We start from the raw sequence: 19,688 nt of genomic DNA on the forward strand, positions 1-19,688 counted from the left end.
AAGCCAGGCCTTGTCCTGGCTACCTTATCACCTAGGGCCCTTGGAGTACTGGGCTGTGTCTCAAGTTGGGGGTGGGGGTGGGGATGGGGGGTGGGGAGAGTGCTCCTTATTGTGCCCCCAGTGGCAAAAACAGTGTCTGGCACAGGATAGGTACTCAAGAGTATGGGCTCCGTTGGGCTGCAGGAAATGGGAGTCCCAGCTCTGCCCTTGCCTGTGTGACTGGGCAAGTTCCTTATCCAATCTGTCTTATTATCCTCATCTCTAAAGCGGGGATTAAAGTCCTCACTTGCCTTTTAGGGCTGTTGTGAGGACTCACAGTGATTGAGTTCATATGAAGTGACTAATGCCCATGGTATGCCATTAGGATTCGATAAATCTCAGCCTTCTTTGCTGTTGTTAGGTGATTGCTGAAACTTCAGATTCCTAGGCTCCGGTCCTGGAGGTTGTGATTCTATAGTCTGGGACTAGATCCTGGGACATCTGTGATTTGAACAATGTGCTGTGAGTCAGAGACTCAAACACACTTGGGAATTGGTTACCTTCACTGAATCTTTTTTGTTGTTGTTAATCCTCACCTGAGGTTATTTTTTCCATTTTTAGGAAGAGTGGAAGGGAGGGAAAGGAGGAGGGGAGAAGAGAAACATCAATTAATTGGTTGTCTCCCTCATGCATCCCAGCTGGAGCCAGGGATCCAGGGATTGAACCTGCAATCCAGTTATGTGCCCTTGACCAGGAATCGAACCTGTGATCCTTCGGTGGGCAGTCTGGTGCTCTAACCAGTGGATCATACTGGCCAGGGCTCCTTCATTGAATCTTTGCAGTGATCCTACAAGACCCCTACAAGATGGGATACTATTGTCCTCATTATACATGAGAAAACCCAGGCTCAGAGAGAGATTACATTGACTCTGGTGCCTCAGAAAATTCCAAGAAAGGTTAAATAAGTTGTGCAAAAGCACAAGAGGGTAAATGTTCAATTAAAAAAGCTAATGTTACCAAAGAAATTGATTAGGTTATGCTTCTCACAGGGCATGCTGCAGCGAGGAGGGCATAAAGGATCCTTTGGCCCTGGACAGGTAGCTCAGTTGGTTAGAATGCTGTCTCCATAGGCCAAGGTTGCAGGTTCGATCCCCAGCAGGACACATACAAGAATCAACCAATTAATGCATAAATAAGTGGAACAACAAATTGAGGTTTCACTCTCTCTTCCCCTTCCTCTCTAAAATCAATAATTTTTTTAAAAAATTGTTTTTGGAAAAAGCCTTTGTCTCTATAACCTGAATTTCCTGGGGGTTGAGGGGGCACACTAAGGCACTGTAGAGGTCTCAAACTAGAGAAGCGGGGAAAGGGTCTGATTATGTGTGGGTGAGCACAAGAACCAGAATAGTCATGAAGGTGGGAGTGTTTGCCAGGATTGGACAGATGGGGGACAAACTTTTCTCAGAATCTCAAACCTGATCCAATTTGGTGTTAGCATGGAACTGTCTTTGAAGTTCTGTAGTACCAAGACCCAGCAGAATCCAATGAAGGATAGTGGTCAAGATGGTTGAGGAGATGGTTATGTGAATAAGATGTATGCTGAACAGATAGAGATGGAAATATGGAGAGTTACATGGATGAATGGAGAGGGCTGGGTGGGAAAGATGAACAGGTGGGATGACAGAGGGATCAATGGATTAATGGACGAATGAATGCTAGATGGGTGGGTAGGATGGATGAATAGAGATGGTTGAATAAGTCAAGGCGTATGGGTGGGATGATGGATTGAAAGATGGGTGAAATAGATGGAAAGACAGCTGCATGGAGAGATGTAAAGGTGGCCGAGCGGATGAGATAAGTGGGTGATGATGGGACACACGGACTGGATAAATTGCTAAGGGAATGAATTTGTACTTGGAACAAAGCTTCTTAGCTTTTCTGGATGGGCATAAAGCAGTTCATAAACCCTGTGAAATCACACACCAAATTGAAATGGGTCCAGGTGCCAGTAATTTTTGAAAGAGTTTGAGATTTCCCAAATTTTCAGAACCACTGAATTGTACTGTGACAGACCTTCCCACTCATCGTCTTCTGTTATCCCCCACTATCTCCAGAACTGGAAATGATACATACTGTCATAATATTAATTAACAAAATATTAATGAAATCCCCATCCCCATCCCTGCTGAGTTAATCAAGGTAAGTAATAAGGACCACTTGTCAAAGCGGACCTAGAAGTTGGAAGGCCGCAGCAATTTTAGACTTGTCTTCAGTGCCTGGACTTCTGGGTGAAGTTCTGAGAGTCTGTGGCGTTTGGTTGAAGTCCTTGCTTTTTAAGAAGTCTGATATCCTGGCTCATGTGTGCAAAGGGGCATCAGGAGCCCCCTGGGCTCTGCGAAAGCCCGCAGATTCCTGGGTAGAAGCTAATAGAGCAGGGTGGTTCAACCTGACCTGGGCCTTGGCTGGCCGTAGCCGCCCGCCACCCCCGACATGGATGTTGACTGTGGTGGCATAGCTGAGCCTCCTGGCTGGAGGTGGTGGGGGCTGGGGTTGGGGCGGCGGTGAAGGTGCCCGTGATGTGGGGGCAGAAGAGGACCAGGAACCCCGGAAAGCTTGGGGGGCCTCTCCCCCAGGCCCCTGCCTCCGAGCTAGGCTCTGGCTGATGTATGAGGCTGCCAGGTATCTTGAGAGAGCAGCTGCATTGGGACCCAGGAGCTGACGGGTTGGGGGTGAGGGACTGTGGGGTGGAGTCAAGTCTGAAGACTCTGACCTGGCAATGGGAGAGACAGGGTGGCCTTCTGGTTTCGACAAAGCCACAGTGGTCTGAACTGGGGTGGGTGACAGGCCCTGAATGTCCCATGAGCTTCCTTGTTCAGGCAGAGGAGTGGCAGCTGTACAATGGATGTCTGTGAGGCTCTTCTGCTCCAACAAAGGTGTAGGTTTGGGGACCTGAAGGTCTGTGAGACTTTGCTCCTGGAGCAAAGGTACAGCAATGGCAGCCTGGATGTCTGGCAGGTCTCCGCGCTTGGGCAAAGGTGCGAGTGCTTGGACCCGTGTGTCCATGAGGCCTTGCGGCTGGGGCACGGCTATGGCAACCGGAGCCTGAATGTCTGGGAGATCCTGGGGCAAAGACAATGGAGCATTGGCTGGGATCTGGTGGTCTAGGTGGCTTCCATATACAGGCAAAGGTGAGGTATCCAGAACCTGAATGTCTGAGAGGTCAGGTTCCAAGGGCAGTGGGGCGTTGGCTGGGATCTGATGGTCCAGGCTGCTTCCATGCAAAAGCAAAGGGTCAACGGCTTGGCTGCAGACAGTGGCTGGGGACCGAACATCCATGAAACCTCCCTGCTTAGTTAATGGGGTGCTGGCTGGACTTTGGCAGTCTCGGTGGTCTTCTTGCTTGGGCATAGGAGAGGTGGCTAAACCTGTGACACGAGAACAACTTCCCTGCTTCAGCAAAGCCGGGGTGGTTGGAACTTGGATGTCCATCTGACATTCTTGCTGAGGGAAAAAGGTGGTAGCCGGAAGCTGTATATCCCTGTGGCCTCTATGCGCAGGCAAAGGAGTGGTCATTGAAATTTGCATTTCCGGGTGGCCTTCTTGATCAGGTAGAGATGCAATAGCTGGGACCTGGACAGCTGGGCCTTCCTGCTTGGGAAAAGGTGTGGTGGCTGGACTCTGGACGTTCCAGAGGCCTCGCTCAGGCAAAGTGGGAGCATCTGGAATCCGGATGCCCCTACGGTCTTGCTCAGGCAAACTGGAAACATCTAGGCCCTGGCCACCCAGGCAGCCTCCCTGCTTAGACAGGGGTGCAGCAGCTTGAACCTGGGCAGCAGGGCCCAGGGGGACAGATTCCTGGGCCAAAGTCAGCGGGAAGGCCAGTTCACATACCAACACGTGTCCAAATGCAGGCAGGGGCCCTGTATCCAAAGAAAGGAGGACTGAGTCAGGTATTGGCATTCCAGCATGGGCTGCCTCTGCCAACCACATACCCGGACCTCACCTGGCTCGGCCTGCTCGTGGGGCAGGCAGGGGGACAGCTGGAGTTGGGCCAGAGCCCGTGGCCTGCGGCGGGGGGCGTTGGCCGATGCCCGCGTCTCGGCCCGCTGCATCTGCTGGATCCGCTCGCTGTACAGCCGGGCCAACTCTCGCACTCGGGATGCGGCCCGCTCTGTACTGGGGGCTCCGGCCTTTCCGCTCCCACTCCCTCCTCGCAGATCTGAATCTTCCAGAATCAGCAGCGGTTCTGGGAAACCTGGCCGGGCCAAATGCCCCTGCTCCAGAGCCTGCCAGGCACTCCGGATTTCGGAGCAAGAGCGGAATCCCAGCTCATCCTGATCTTGGGCACCATCCTGGGGCCGGAAATCTGGAAATGATACCCCATCCTCCTCCTCCCTTGCCTGCCCTGCCCTGCCCTCTGAGGAGGGCTCTCCCAGTTTCCCAGCACGGGCCCCAGAGAACAGTTCTCTCCTGGTGGCTAGAGCCTCATCTGGCTCCTGCAGCGGGCCATGCAGCCAAGAGTCACAGGGAAGGGTGGGAGGGCTGGAAAGACCAGGAATGCCGGGGACACTGGGTATGACTGGAAGGCAGGGCATTTCAAAAACACTGGAAATGTCAGAGAGACTGGGAAGGCAGGGCATTGGAGGAATTTCAGAAAGGCTAGACCTCTCAGGGAGGGTGGACACGGCAGGATTTTTGGTAAGGCCAGGAATGTCGGGAACTTCAGCTGCACCGGAACCTTCAAGTCCCTCCAGGACATGGAGTGGGGAAGGGCCCCGTTCGTCCATCTCCAGCTCTTCATCCTCCTCTTCTGAAGAGTCCCGGCTGGGCAGGGCTGGGAATGTGAGGCTTTCACCATCACGTGGTACTTGGGAGTCTCCAGGGAACTTGGGAATGTCGTGGGGAGGTGGCTGTAGCGAGCACTGGGGGAAGAGACCAACAGTATCAGGTGCTTTGGCTGCTCCGGTGCCCGCCCAAGCGAGAGCCCCAAGGACACTGTGATGGGATGCCCAGCTCACCCCTGCATCTCGGAGGCCTCTTTGGTTCAGCAGTTCCAGGATTTCTTCAGTGATTGAGGTCCCAGAGGGGTCCAGCGTCGGGGGTCCAGTGTCTTCCAAGTCCTCAGCAGGTCCAGAAGCTGGACCCGATGGCTGAGGCTCTAAAGAGGGGTAGAGCTCCCCCTCACTGCCAGCTTGCTATGAGGAAGGAAAGAATGGAGGGCAAGCACCCAGAGCTGTCAGCACCCCTGCTTCCCAGTCCCCTTCTTCTTTTTTTTTTTTTTAAATATATTTTATTGATTTTTTACAGAGAGGAAGGGAGAGAGATAGAGAGTTAGAAACATTGATGAGAGAGAAACATCGATCAGCTGCCTCCTGCACATCTCCTACTGGGGATGTGCCCGCAACCCAGGCACATGCCCTTGACCGGAATCGAACCTGGGACCTTTTAGTCCGCAGGCCGACGCTCTATCCACTGAGCCAAACCGGTTTTTGGCCCCAGTCCCCTTCTTATTCAAACCCAGGAATTGATAACTCAAGCTCCCTCCTCCATCAGATTCTTGTTTTGGGTCCCCAGACTCCATCCCAAGAGACTTCTTACCTTGAGTCTAGGCTTAGCTGGAAAAGAAGAAATGAGAAAAAAAGTGAGATGTAGGAATAAGTTTACTCCTTATAATTGATGAGTTGCCCTGTCACCCCTCCCCCGTGAACACTGGGCATCCCATGGGAAGAGACAGACAGACAGACAGGGCTGGACCGGGCTGGGCTGGGCAGTCACTTACCATTCTGTGGAAACATGACATAAGGGTCCTTCACTGGCTCTGGGGAGAGGACACACTGATGTCAGGGGCCCAGCTCCCACCCCGATCCCTAGTTAACCTTTCAGTGGAATCAACTCACCAGACTGTCTACGGCCATGGCGGGCAGTGGAGGGGCCTGGAGACGGAGCTGTGGGAGAGGCAGATTAGAACCTCGTTATGAGCCCAACCCCAGGCTTCTAGGAGAGGAAGGGCTGGGGGTACGTACATTCCTGAGTCCTGGGGGAGAAGGGGGCGGAACTCTTCTTTACCTGTGTTCCTTCGTCCAGGGGTGAAACTTCTAGCATCTCGAGGTCGGGGAGACCCAAGTAGGGGGATCACAGGCTCTGGGATAGGCTTACTTTTAGGAGCACCTGTGGGGAGAGATTTGGGGCTAAGAATCTACTCTTTCTTGGAAGTAACCCCTCTACTTCCATACCTACCAACCCAAGGCCCCAACTCACAGTGCAGGCTGTTTTCAAGAAGAACTTGTTTTGCCTGAAAGACACAAGGATGAGGGTTGAGGAGCCGGTCTCTTGAGCACCTGAGTCATAGTCCCATTAGTGAGTGCTGCTACATGACAGGCACATTACATGACTGATGACAATTATTCCTCACCACAACCCTATGAGGTTGGTGCTATTATTCTTCCTGGTGAGGAAACTGAGGTCAGAGAGGTTGATCAGAGTCACCAAGCCGGGACACAGTGGAGCTGAAATTCAAACCCAGGCAGCCTATCTGCAATTTAACCGCCACGTTTTAAGGGAGTCCCCTGCACTCAGTGTCCTCCAGAACCACTGGGGGGCCACAGTCTGTGGCACTCTGAGAACCCCCATCTGTGGCAGGAGCTGTACCTTGGCTGGGATAGAGGCAGGGTGGTTCTCAAAGAAGAGACGCTGGAGACAGTGAATCCACAGTCTCTTCTCTTCTTGGTTCTTGGCCTGGCGGTAGGTGGGGGTGGAGTGGGAAGTCAGGTGCGAGGTCTATGAGCTGGAGGGAACCCTGCCCACCCAGCCCCAGTCTCCTCACCTGAAGCAGGTGCCTGTGCTTGGGAATGGTCAAATCGGCCACCTTGAACCCTAGAGGGTCACGAGGATTCTCGCTCACACTCAGGTTGCAGCACTGAATAGGCGAGCAGAGAGGGTGGCAGGCTCAGAGCCCTTGGACTCAACAATGTGGCCCTTGCATTTGGGTTCCTACCCCCTAGAAATATGTGCCCTGTATGGTTGTATGGGGTCCCCCTTCCCGTTGATCCTCTCCTCCAGGCTGGGCTCTGCTCTCCCTCACCAGCCCTCCCTACCCCCATCTGAATCAAGACGTGCTTCCCCCGTGAAGACACTTGTCTGGTGAGCAAATCCAGGTCCTCCCCCTCTGCATTCTGCTGGCCTCACCATCCTTATTACACCCTCAGACTCAAGAAAACATGGCCCTGGTTGTCCCTCCTTCCAGACCCTGCCCCTGGTCACCCCTTTAGAGATACAGGTATCGGTATATAGAATATAGTTTGTAGGTAACTCACAAAGATGTGACCCTTGTAGGTGTATTCTGGCCCCCGGCGTTTGGCCACGAGCAGCATCCGTGAGAATAGAAAGAGCAGCCGCTCACCCCCTCGAAGTCGGGGGCCACCCCCTCCGCCACCTCGGAATGAGCCTTCCAGCACCAGCTCCCCGAAAGCACTGAGCTCCGGGCCGGTCCAGCCGCCCAGCTGCCGCTGCACTTCCTGCCAGGACCCCACCAGGTACACGGGACACAGAAACATCACGGGAGGCACACACATCCCAGCACGGGGGGGGGAGGGGATAACAAGGGGCCGGGCTGTCTGAGCCCACCTTCTGAGGCCGCTTGTGAAGCATTGACCATCCCCACGAAGGCCCTCATGCCCACTCCTCCCATCCAGCCCACCCTGGAGTCACCTGGAGGCGCGCAGCGTGTTCCTGCTTGCGCTTCATGTCGTTAATGTACCAGGCAACGGCTGTCATGGACACAATAGCCTCCTCTACCATCTCGCGGCCCCCGGTGCCCGGGCCCTCAACCCAGTGCTTGCCCAGCTCCTGCCAGGCAGTCACCGGACACCCGGGGGGGGGCAGTAACAGAGAAAGAGAAAGAATGATAGAGACAGAGAGACATATAAAGGTAGGGGCAGAGATGGAGATCCAGAGGCAAAGAGAGATAAACAGGAAGAGATAGAAAGTCGAATCAGCTGATGCCAGTCCCCATTGCCAACAAGACCCTACCCCAAGCACTGGCACAGTCTGTAGGGACCAAATGCCTCCCCAGACCTTCCCCAGTTCGTCCCTCTAGATGAACCCCTGGGTGGTCCATGGGCAGGACCTGTCTCCCCCAAGCAGACCCTCAAGGGCCACAGCAAACCTGCAGCAACAGGTGGTACTTGAGGATGCGCTGAACAGGTTTCAGGAGGAAGCTCTGCAGGGGCAGTGAGTGGTGGAGCTGGGCCTGGCGCTCCTGCAGCCACAGGGCTGCGGGTGGAGACAGCGACAGCTCCCGGAGCAGGGCTAGGGAGCTGGGGGCACAGAACAGGTCAAGAGAGGGCATCTCTGGTGGGCAGGGGTGGGAGGGTTGGGGGCAGGCAGGGGTCAAGGGCAGGCTAGGGAGAGTTCAGTTACTATCACAGTCTGGCAGGGGTAGATGGGTTGAGTGGAGGGAGGTTGGCTGGCACAACAGCTCCTGGGCACAACCTGGGACCCCTCACCTTGGGTAGTTCATGCAGTACAACGTGTAGATGTCAAAATCTTCACTCTGTGGGTGACAGGGGAATGAGCACCTCAGACTGCCCATGACCCCCCTAGCACAGGCCTGCTCCTCACTTACCCAGGCACCAGTCCAGATTGAGCCCTGGCACCCCGACTCACCCTCTGCACGAAGCACTCTGCAATGCCCACTGCACTGCTGCTGCCCTCCAGGTCCTCCAGGAGCTGGCTGTGGGGAGAGGGAAGGGTGAGAGACCGCCCTGACCCCAGACCCTCCCAAGGGAGGACTCCGAGAGGCTTGGTGGGGGCTTGGTGCTGCCAGGATCTCTCTAGGGCAGCGGTTCTCAACCTGTGGGTTGCAACGACCCTTTCACGGGGGTACCTAAGACCATCCTGCATATCAGATATTTACATTACGATTCATAACAGTAGCAACATTACAGTTATGAAGTAGCAATGAAAATAATTTTATGGTTGGGTCACAACATGAGGAAGTGTATTTAAAGGGCCAGAAGACTAATAACCACTGCTCTAGGGGCTGTCATGTCCAGAGGAAGAGGCCTCTGATTCCTACATGGAACATCACAACCTGCTCAGACTTCCTTGGACTGAATCACATTCCTCAGCCTGAAATCTTGTCACAGCTGGCTGGAGCCTGGGTGTCTCATGTCATGACCCAGGGACAACAGTGTCATAACATTCAGAGCTGTGATAATCTTAAGATTCCGTTGTGATTCTGAGATCTTGTCATGACTCAGACCCCCTGCAATAATGTTATAATCTCAGCCGTGGCCGAATATTTCAGTTGGTTAGAGCATTTGGTTTGATTCCCGGTTGGGGCACATACAAGAAGCAACCAATGAATGCATAAATAAGTGGAACAACAAATAGGTGTTTCTCTCTCTCTCTCTCTCCCTCAATTTAAAAAATAATAACTGCATGATCTCCTGATTCTTGAAACCCAGCGTCCTGCTCACTGGGGACCAACCATCCTGATTTGTCCGGGACTGAGGGGTTCCCAGGACACAAAGGCTCGCACTGTCATGATCTCCAGGCTCCATCTGGGCCTTAGATATATTGTTCTCCCAAGTCTGACACATCGCTAAAATCCATCCAGATGCCTGGACCCATCCCCTTATTTGGACTTGGACCTCATCCAGATCCTCAGGCTCCATCCCCTCCTCCACACTCTGGGTCCTCCCGCCCCATCAAGATCCCTGCCCAATGTTTCGACATTTAGCCCCACTCTCCTGGCCCATCAAGCCCCTGACCTGCTGAACTCGTAGATGTCCTCGATGTTTGCAAACAGCGTGCCCACCTGCTCCGTGCTCAGCCCCAGGACCCCGCCATCCAGCAGGGGGCCCAGGTAGTCCTGTGGGGATGACTGGGGTTACTGGGGCAAAGGGCTGGGCTGGGACCCACTGGCCTCAGGTGCCCTCCTGCCTCACCTCCACGATGCTGCGGAGGTCCCGGACATAGGCCCGCTCCGTCTCCACGATCTCACGGGCCACACGCTCCAGCCTTGAGGGTTTCACCAAACCAGGGGTCCCCACAGGCGACAGATGCAGGCGGATGGGGGGCCCTGGAAGGGGCTCTGGTCTGGAGGCTAAGCAGGCAGGGGTGGGCCCTGGGGCCAGGTCCCCCTCCGAGCCCACTGTGCTCAAGGATGTGGAGCTCCCAGAACCTCGAAGGGAGGCCATGGCGGGGGTTGCGGAGGCTGCTGGGGGTGTGGAGCAGGAGGTTAGGGTGTCTCCCCAACTGAGTGAGTGCTCTCAGCCCTCACACTCACACACCTTTGGTCAGTGTCTTTCCCAAGGCTCCCTTCTCCCCTTTCTGCTGTGCTGCCTTCATCCATTCCTGTCCTCTCGCATCAGGGTCCTCCCTGGGCTTCTGGCCTCCACTTCTCTAATCCACCTCCATGTATCAGCCTGGGATGTCTATCAATTTGCTGTCTGACCCAGTCACTCTCCTGAGTACAACCCCTTCCTGCCCTCAGGATAAAGTCCAAACTCCTCAGGTCCACAGGACCTTATGCCCATTAGACCATTCCAGTCTGCTCTCTCGCCACAGCCATGCCACTTCTCACACTCCGGATTCGTCACACGCAGCTTCCCCTTACTCGGGGCCTTTGTACACACTGCTCCCTCTGCATGGAATAAATACTCTGCCTTGCCTTTCCCAGCTCTTCCTCCCAATCTTCCTGTTCTGTTTAGATGTTGCCGCCTCTGACTTCCCAGACTAGGTTCCCACAGCCCTTTGGGCCCCCCCATGCTGGCTGTGATCACTCTGTCCTGAGACACCCACTCTGGTCGCTATCTGATACCCTAGATAGGTCACTGTCTAGGGATAGGCCCATCTTCCCCACCAGACTTGGAGCTCTGTGCGGGCAGGACTGGGGCTATTTTGGTCACCCTGTGTTGCCAGCATTGCCCAACGTTGGGCCAGCCAGAGGGCTGCACCGTGTCTGGAATAAAGGAATGAATGCCCAGCAGGCTCTGCCCCCCCCCTTGCATGCTCACCTGTCTGAGTCTCACACACAGTTGCACAGTCACACACTTCACCTCTGTGGCGGGGGCTAAGGCGAGGGCTGGGTTTGGACAGGCTCAGTCCACGGGCTCCCTCTGGCATGGCTGCGTGGCTCAGCGGCTTCTGCAGAAAGACCCCCTTCTTTGATACCAAGACGTCATAAGCCTCCAATTGCCCACACTCACAGTTTGGGGGCTGAGAATCAGGAGTGTGGTCTAAATCCAAGGAGGGGCCCCAGGGAGTAGTAACTCATGGGGCAGACAGACGCAAAATGATAGAAAGAGGGGGACAAGGAGAGAGAACATAGAGAAAAAGATGGGAAGGCAAAGACAAAGAAGAGTGAAGAGAGCAAAAGAGTCGCTGGAGCTGGGAGTCTGGTCTGTCTGGGGCCGGAGGCTCAGGGATCCTGGGAACGGCTGGGCTCTGGCTGCAGCCGAGGGCGAGGGGCAGGGCTGGGAAAAGCCGTGGGCGGGAGGCCGCGGGATCCCAGGGGAGGGCGGAGAAGGCCGAGGGACCGGATGCCAGGGTCCAGCAGACGGCTCCCTCCCCCACCGAGAGCGGCGAGCTGGGGCGCAGGCCCTGAGGCCTGGATCCCCCCCGCCCCTCCGGCCAGTCACTCCGCGATCTGCTCTCTGAACCCTCCGCCTTCCCACCCCCCACCAGCCCCCCACTCCCGCCGGCGCCTCCGCGCGCGCCCCGCCGGCACGCCCCCTCATTGTTTAGCTGCGAGGCGCCGCCCCCTCCCCCAGCCCATCGGGGCCTCTTGCCTTCCCCCTCACCTCCCGGGGAGTCTCCGGCCCCGAACCGAGACAGCCCAGCTCCTATCTGACCCCTAGCATGGTCCCTGGGGAGGCGCGGAGCCGACTCCTGGGTCCGTGGATCTCTCTGCAAGTCAGGGATGTAAACTTCGGGCTCTCAGGCTCCGGGAACCAGAATCCGAGTTCTCTTGGAAAATGGGCTGCCGAGGTCCGAATTTCTTGGTCCTCTAAATGGAGGATGCTGGGAGCCTGAATCTTGAGTCTCAGATGGGGATGCTAGGGACCCAAATTCCTGAGACTTCTAGATAGGGCGGTGGATGGCACGGATTCCTGCGTTCCCCTAACTCTAGTAGCAGGAATTCCACCACCTCCAGGCTGAAGTGCAGCGAGTCCCAAACTCCTGGGTGCCCTGAAGTAGTGGGCACAAGTGGTTGGGGCGCTAGCAGTCCATAACCCAAGTTCTTCCAACCCCGGGAGTCTCGGGCTCAGGTTTCTGGGAACCCCGGGAGCTCGCCCTCCAGGGTCGCGGGGGCTGATGCCCCGGGCTCTTGGCTCCTTCAGGGAGGAGGCGCTGGGCACCTGGGTATCTGGAGTCCTCTAACCTGCACGCGGAAGCCTGTGCTTCGGAGCCTCTCTAGACCCGGTGCAGTGACTAGGGTCGCCCGAGCTCGCGGCTCTGGAGCCTAAGAGGTCCGGGATGGGCGGCACGGGTCGCAAGCAGCAGCGGTGGCAGCGCCACTTCTGCAGTGGGAGACCCCGTCCCAGCTGTGGGGCTGGGGACGGTCGCCTTGGGCTTCCCCTCCCCCTAGCCGCCTGGGCTCACATCCTGTTCCCGCCCGCGGCGGTGGGGGTGTCGGGGGGAAGGGGCCGGCTTCCGGCCGGCCAGCCGGGGGTTAAAACGCCTTCTCTTTAGGTTCTGAATATTCATAAGGAGGCGAGTCCAAGGCAGGCTACACGCCTTCCACATTCCAAACGCCTCGCAGACTTTCCCTTTTTTCAGCAAGGGCCTTCCAGGCGTGAGAATCAGGAGCTGGTCACACACTTTCTCCTATTGACCAACCAAAAAATTTATATTTGCATATACAATGCGAAACATAACTGTCCAGGGAGGTCATGTGGCCGAGAATAACTGAAGGACCCCACGGCGAAAGGGTGCGGCCAGAGCTCCAGTGGCGCAATCGGTTAGCGCGCGGTACTTATAAGACAGTGCAAGGCGGAGCGATGCCGAGGTTGTGAGTTCGATCCTCACCTGGAGCAGTTTTGACTCTTTTTTTGCTCCTCAGCTTTTATAAATCTTAAACGTTGTATAAATCTGTATCACTTAGAGGAATGAACATTTCGATTTTCGGGCTGGAAAGACTCCAGGGATTCTGGTGATCATCGGTTAAGGAGTGTTCTGCAGCATGGGGAGGTGCCGTTTTTATAGGCCACTAGAGGGTGGTATCGCCTTTTAGATGCCTGCACATTTCATAGGCTCTGCAGATCTCAGTTAAGGCCCGTATAAGTATCAGGCTGTGGGTCCTCTACTACTATATGGCCTCTTGCCTCGAGTTTCTGTCTTGGATTTTTTTCCAGTTTCACTTAGATATAATTACCATATAACATTGTACTGTATTAGCCCAAGGTCTACAACATAATTATGTGTAAAATGTGAAATGATTATTACAAGTTTAGTTAACATCATTTTTTTTTTCTTGTGTGTCTTGAAGTTTTAACTCTTTTCCTCTCACCATTTCTGAATCGTTTTTTTTTTTTTTTTTTCCAACAAATACTGAACATCCATTATGTGGCCAACTACTATTTAGGGTTTCGACATGAGTGATACTGCAGGGAACAAGGCAAAGTCCCTGTCCCTGAGGACTTGACATTCTAGTGGGGAAGGCAGATTCCTATAAACATAGGAACTAAATACATTTCTTATGTTAGGTGGTGATAAATGTCATGGAAAAAGTTGAGCAAGATAAGGAGGATAGCCGAAACCGGTTTGGTTCAGTGGATAGAGCATCGGCCTGCGGACTGAAAGGTCCCAGGTTCGATTCCGGTCAAGGGCATGTACCTGGGTACCTGGGTTGCGGGCACATCCCCAGTAGGAGATGTGCAGGAGGCTGCTGATCGGTGTTTCTCTCTCATTGATGTTTCTGACTCTCTGTCTCTCCCTTCCTCTCTGTAAAAAATCAATAAAATATATTTTAAAAAAAAGATAAGGAGGATGGTGGAATGGGAGGTGGGGTGTGGGTTACAGTAAGAGTAGTCAGGGACCTCTCACTGAGGAGACATTTGAGCAGAGACCTGAAGTTGGGAGTGAGCATAGGGATACCTGAAGGAGTATTCCAGGCGGAGGACACAGACAGCATAAAGGCCCTGTGGCTGAAGCATGTCAGATATGCTACTTATTGGTGGAGCAGTTAAGCCAGTGTGGCTGTAGCAAGACTGACCAAAGATAGAATCAGTCCAGGAAGCTTAGAACTTTGCCCTGACCAGTTTGGCTCAGTGGATAGAGCGTTGGCTTGTGGACTGAAAGGTCCCAGGTTTGATTCCGGTCAAGGGCACATCCCCAGTAGGAGGTGTGCGGGAGGCAGTGATCTGACTCAGGTTGTCTAGTGGAGGCAGTGGGGAGAGACTGGGGGCAGAGGTCTGAGGCAGGAAACTAGGAAGGGGCTGAAGTGACAGTTCAGGTGGGAGACGATGCTGGACAGGACCAGGGTGAGGAACAGAGGAGGAGCCAGGAGGATGGACTGTAGATTTAGGTGAATCAAAGAGGACTGCTGTTGGACTAGGATGTGGGTTTGAGAGGGGAGTCAAGGGGATGACCAGGTGTTTGGCACTGATAGTTGGTGATAGGTGCCTTTTTTTTTTTTATTCTCACCTGAGTAGTGAGGATATTTTTTCCATTGATTCTTAGAGCAAGTGGGGGGAGGAGGGGAGAAAGGAGAGAAACATCGATTTGACACACCAATTGGCCACCTCCACATGCACCCCCAACGGGGGCTGGGATCAGACCTGCAACCCAGGTAGTTGCTCTTTTTTTTTTTTTTTTTTTTTACCATGTTTCTCTTTTATTAGATAGGATTATTTTTTTTAATTAAATCTTTATTGTTCAGATTATTACATTTGTTCCTCTTTTTCTCCCCCCATAACTCCCCTCCTCCCAGTTCCCGCCCCACCCTCCGCCCTCACTCCCCACCCACTGTCCTCATCCATAGGTGCACGATTTTTGTCCAGTCTCTTCCCACATCTCCCACACCCCTTTCCCCCCCAAGAATAGTCAGTCCATTCCCTTTCTATGTCTCTGATTCTATTATAATCAACAGTTCATTCTGTTCATCAGATTATTTATTCACTTGATTCTTAGATTCACTTGTTGATAGATGCATATTTGTTGTTCATAATTTGTATCTTTACCTTTTTCTTCCTCTTCCTCTTCTTAAAGGGTACCTTTCAGCATTTCATATAATCCTGGTTTGGTGGTGATGAACTCCTTTAGCTTTTCCTTATCTGTGAAGCTCTTTATCTGACCTTCAATTCTGAATGATAGCTTTGCTGGATAAAGTAATCTTGGTTGTAGGTTCTTGGTATTCATCACTTTGAATATTTCTTGCCACTCCCTTCTGGCCTGCAAAGTTTCTGTTGAGAAATCAGCTGACAGTCGTATGGGTATTCCCTTGTAGGTAACTGAGTTTCTTTCTCTTGCTGTTTTTAAGATTCTCTCTTTATCTTTTGCTCTTGGCATTTTAATTATGATGTGTCTTGGTGTGGTCCTCTTTGGATTCCTTTTGTTTGGGGTTCTCCGCGCTTCTTGGACCTGTAAGTCCATTTCTTTCACCAGGTGGGGGAAGTTTTCTGTCATTATTTCTTCAAATAGGTTTTCAATATCTTGCTCTCTCTCATCTTCTGGCACCCCTATAATTCTGATGTTGGTACGCTTGAAGCTGTCCCAGAGGCTCCTTACACTATCCTCGCATTTTTGGATTCTTTTTTCATTTTGCTTTTCCGGTTGGATGTTTTTTGCTTCCTCGCATTTCAAATCATTGACTTGATTCTTGCGCTCCTCTGGTCTGCTGTCGGGCATCTGTATAATATTCGTTATTTCAGTCCGTGTATGCTTAATTTCTAGTTGGTTCCCCAATATAAGATCGAGGGTCTTATTAGTTTTTGTGTAGAGCTCATTAAGTTTATCGGCAGCTTCTAAACAGTTCTTGAGAGACCTTAAAAGTGTGGTTCTGAACTCTATATCTTCCTTTGACAATTTTGTCCTGTTTCTTTGTCTCCGCATTTTGTTATGCTTCCTTGGTGCACCCCCTAGTGGTCTTTGTTCGCAGTCTTATAGATAAATCTTGATTGTTGTAGCTAATCCCAGGGAGGGTTTGACCTCCAGGCCAAGTGGCTATGAGAATCAGCTGTGTCAGCAGTGAGAGAACTTCTGTCCTCTAGGGAGGTGCTAATCTAGCCTTTGCCTGAGGCTATCCGGCAAAGGCCTCTGTGCAGGGCTTGGGCGGGGCGGGTCGCACAGGATCAACAGGGTGGGCCGGAGAGAGCAGTTATGGCGGCTCTCAGTCCTGTCCCCAGGGGCTCTGCCTCTCTGAGTCCCAGCACCCGCTGCAAAGCTGGGAGAGAAAGCTGCACTCGCTCTGACCGAAGCCAGACAGTCCCGCTTCTCCCGTTTGAGTCTGGGTCCCTAAAGACTCGCCCAGATCTGGAGTTCAGAGTCTGCGACTCCCTCCCGATTGAAAACGCCAACCGCGCCCTCTGCCGCCAGCCCGCTCCGCGCACTCCGCACCTCAGAATTTGACTTCAGCACTGCGCCTCCTCTGAGTGTCCGTGTGCGTTTCTCTTTCCTCCTAGTTGTAGGACTTCCACTCAGCCAGCGTTCCTGTGGTTCTGGGTGATGTCCCTTCCGTTTTTTGGTTTCACTTTTGAAGTAGTTGTTCAAAGCAGCAAACTCCGGCGTTAACCTATGCCGCCATCTTGGTTCTCCCCAGGTAGTTGCTCTTGACTGAACCTATGCTGGATCATCCAGTGCACAGGCCGACACTCTAACCACTGAGCATACCAGCCAGGGATAGGTGCCATTTTTTTTAAATTTCTTTTTTGGGAAGGGGCAGAACAGAGATATGTTTCTTATTCTTTTTTTTTTATAGTTTTTTTTTAATATATTTTATTGATTTTTCACAGAGAGGAAGGGAGAGAGATAGAGAGAGTTAGAAACATCGATGAGAGAGAGACATCGATCAGCCGCCTCTTGCACATCCCCCACCGGGGATGTGCCCGCAACCCAGGTACATGCCCTTGACCGGAATCGAACCCGGGACCTCTCAGTCCACAGGCTGACGCTCTATCCACTGAGCCAAACCGGTTTCGGCGTTTCTTATTCTTTCAGTGTCTGTAAATGTCATTGCAAACCCTGCTCTTCTTCTCTGCCTCCCCTATGTCTTTAGGTTTCTGGGTTTCTATCTTTCCCAACACCCCCCCCCCCTTTTTTTAAAATATATTTTATTGATTTTTTACAGAGAAGAAGGGAGAGGGATAGAGAGTTAGAAACATCGATGGGAGAGAAACATCGATCAGCTGCCTCCTACACACCTCCTACTGGGGATGTGCCTGCAACTTAGGTATATGCCCTTGACCAGAATCGAACCTGGGACCCTTCAGTCAGCAGGCGGATGCTCCATCCACTGAGCCAAACCCGTTAGGGCTCCCAAAACCCTTTAAAAATTTTTTTTTAATTGATTTTTTTTTTTTTTTTTTTAGAGAGGGAGAGGGAGAGAGAGAAAAATATCTATGTGAGAGAAACATCGACCGGTTTCTCCTATGTGTAACCCGACCCGGGACGCTCAACCAACTGAACCACACCGGCTAGGTAGGGCAACACTTAAAAAAATTTTTTTTTAAAAATTGATTTGAAAGAGGAAGGGAGAGGGAGAGAGAGGGAGAGAACCCTTTTTTTAATGTATGGGGGCGAGAGCCCTTTCCCACAACAGTGTCCAGAAAGAGATCAAAGGTGAGAGCGGTCTATGGGGAAGGGGAGGGCCAAGGAGGGGAGGGGTGAGAGGGCCAGGAAGCATGAGGACGGGAGGGGGGAGGAGCTGGAGGAGAGGAGGAGAGAAGAACACTACCGGGCGGGGGTGGGGAGGGAAGGTTGGGGAGGGAGTGGGGAGGGAACGAGTGGAGAGGGTAGGGGGAAAGGAGAGAGGAACTTGAAGGAAACAAAGGAGGGGGCAGGGGACAAGGGCTCGGAGCGGGAAGGAAAAGATACATTAAAAGGGGAAAAGGAGGGGAGAGAGGAGAGTTGAGAGGGTGAGGGAAGGCGGAACTGGTCGGTAAGGAGGGGAGGGACTGAGAGGGAGGAGAGAAGGGGTGAGGGTGGGGAGAGGAGAGCAGAGGGAAGTGGGGGGCGGGGAGGGGAGAGGAAAAAGGGGGGAGGAAGGGGTCCAGAGGGAGGGGCCCCGGCGGAAGGGAGGGCGTGGCCCCTGACGCGGAGCGTCTTCCGGGCTCCGGCCGCAGGGTGGGTCCCGCCGCCTCTTGCCTTGTATGGTCCGGGGTGCCGCGGGCCGCGCACGTGACCCCGCACCGGCAGGCGCTTCGCAGTCGGAGCCCAAACTTCTGGGCTCCGGGCAGCCGAGGCGGCGCCCCCGAAGCTCGAGGCTCCCGAAAGCCAGGAGCTACAGCTCCGCCATTTGTGTAAGCGCCGGGGCGCCAAGCCTAGACTTCTAAGTGGCCGGACACTAGCTGTGAGATTCCAAAATGTGTCCACGTAAGAAACGTCCAAACCTGGAAGAATTTTTAAAAAATATTATTACTGATAGTATTACAGGTATCTCCCTTCACCCTCCTGTCGCCCCTCCCGGGCCCTCCCCTCCCCTGCCCCCAGGGCTCCCCCTATGGCCCGGTCCAGGGCTGTGCTTGTAAGTATATAAATCTCAGGTTTATCTCTTCTCCTCCCCCAACCCCCCTGGTGGTCGGTCTGGCTGGTCCGTGCCTCCGAGGCTCCGGGTCTTATTTTGTTGGTCAACTGAATTGACTCAATTCACTTTGTTCTTTAGATTCCACAAGTAAGTGAGATCATGTGATATTTGGCTTTCTCAGTTTGGCTTATTTCACTTAACCTGTAAGAATTCTTACGAGTTTATTTGAGTCAAACTGACGACAATTGCTACACTTGATCTTAGCCAAAAGGCCGAGAAGCGATGACGACAATTGCTGGGAAGGAAAATCTCACTGAGAAAATGCTCCAGAGAACAGCAGATTTGCATCTTAGACATTACAATCAAAGGAGCAGGGGTAGGTGGGTGGGAGAGCCGGGAGAGGTCATTGGGGGAAAGGAGACAGATGTAATACTTTAAACAATAAGGAACTTAAATTAAAAAAAAAAAAAAAAAAAAGAGGAGGCCCTAGCCAGTGTGGCTCAGTGGGTGGAGCGTAGGCCTCTCCAGATTTCAGACCATCCTATGTGGTTTAGTTGGGTCTCTGTAAGGTTTGCATGCAGGCCTCCCCTGAGCTGTGGCCCCTTTTCATCCACAGCTGTGATTCCAGAGCCCTGAGATTTAACGCTGCCTCCCACGAGATGGCGAGATTCTGAGTCCCCCAGCCCCTTAGGTCCTGGAAAGCTGGGTGACGGACCCCCAGACGTCAGTGCCCCCCGCCCCGCCCGCCCCCGCCCCCACCAGCTCTCCGGCACATTCCGTTCTCCCAGCGCAGCCCCGCCCTCCCTACTCCGCCAGCCGGACGGAAACACCCCATCTCCACCCGCCCCGGGCTGAGAGGTCGGTCGAAGAGCCGGACCGGGAGCGCGGGCGTCCCCCACGCCCTGGGAACTGGCTCTCCCGGTTTCTATCTGGTGACCTCACCTGGCCCCGCCCTCTCAGGTGAACTGCTGGTCCAGGTGACATCACTTCCTGCCAGGTAAGAGCGGAGGGCAGTTCTGCT

At 53.4% G+C, this 19,688-nt stretch overlaps 1 protein-coding gene and 1 non-coding gene across 9 annotated transcripts; one reads left to right on the forward strand and one right to left on the reverse strand.

Annotated features, from left to right (window-relative positions):
* Positions 1-1,976: 1,976 nt before the first annotated feature.
* Positions 1,977-13,737, reverse strand: PLEKHG2 (pleckstrin homology and RhoGEF domain containing G2). 8 transcript variants are annotated; one of them, XM_059666573.1, is made up of 19 exons: positions 11,787-13,737; positions 11,043-11,130; positions 9,930-10,198; positions 9,753-9,853; positions 8,644-8,710; positions 8,484-8,530; positions 8,144-8,294; positions 7,687-7,824; positions 7,293-7,493; positions 6,803-6,895; positions 6,628-6,714; positions 6,238-6,271; positions 6,046-6,147; positions 5,877-5,924; positions 5,759-5,797; positions 5,578-5,594; positions 4,998-5,174; positions 3,983-4,901; positions 1,977-3,899 (listed from the first exon to the last, which is right to left on the reverse strand). In XM_059666573.1, exons 2-19 carry the CDS (start codon positions 11,107-11,109, stop codon positions 2,335-2,337), a joined length of 4,122 nt encoding a protein of 1,373 aa, XP_059522556.1. In that variant the 5' UTR covers positions 11,110-11,130; positions 11,787-13,737; the 3' UTR covers positions 1,977-2,334. The 8 variants fall into 8 exon arrangements, with proteins under 8 accessions (XP_059522556.1, XP_059522554.1, XP_059522549.1 ...); XM_059666571.1 differs by having other exon boundaries at positions 9,930-10,201; XM_059666566.1 differs by having other exon boundaries at positions 9,930-10,201; positions 11,001-11,130.
* On the forward strand, positions 12,929-13,022 carry TRNAI-UAU (transfer RNA isoleucine (anticodon UAU)). Its single transcript has 2 exons — positions 12,929-12,966; positions 12,987-13,022. It is a non-coding gene; the product is annotated as a tRNA-Ile (tRNA).
* Positions 13,738-19,688: the final 5,951 nt, after the last annotated feature.

The sequence above is a fragment of the Myotis daubentonii genome, chromosome 15 (assembly GCF_963259705.1).
Source record: "Myotis daubentonii chromosome 15, mMyoDau2.1, whole genome shotgun sequence".
NCBI lineage: Eukaryota > Metazoa > Chordata > Mammalia > Chiroptera > Vespertilionidae > Myotis > Myotis daubentonii.

Bases quoted from the DNA above. Each gene is read 5' to 3' on its own strand.
- PLEKHG2 (XM_059666566.1), bottom strand. From the start codon at position 11,109: ATGCCAGAGGGAGCCCGTGGACTGAGCCTGTCCAAACCCAGCCCTCGC. The intron at 6,272-6,627 runs GTACAGCTCCTG...TGTGTCTTTCAG, and splicing joins CTGCCTCTATCCCAGCCAAG to GCAAAACAAGTTCTTCTTGA. The intron at 5,925-6,045 runs GTAAAGAAGAGT...CCTCTCCCACAG, and splicing joins CCCTGGACGAAGGAACACAG to CTCCGTCTCCAGGCCCCTCC.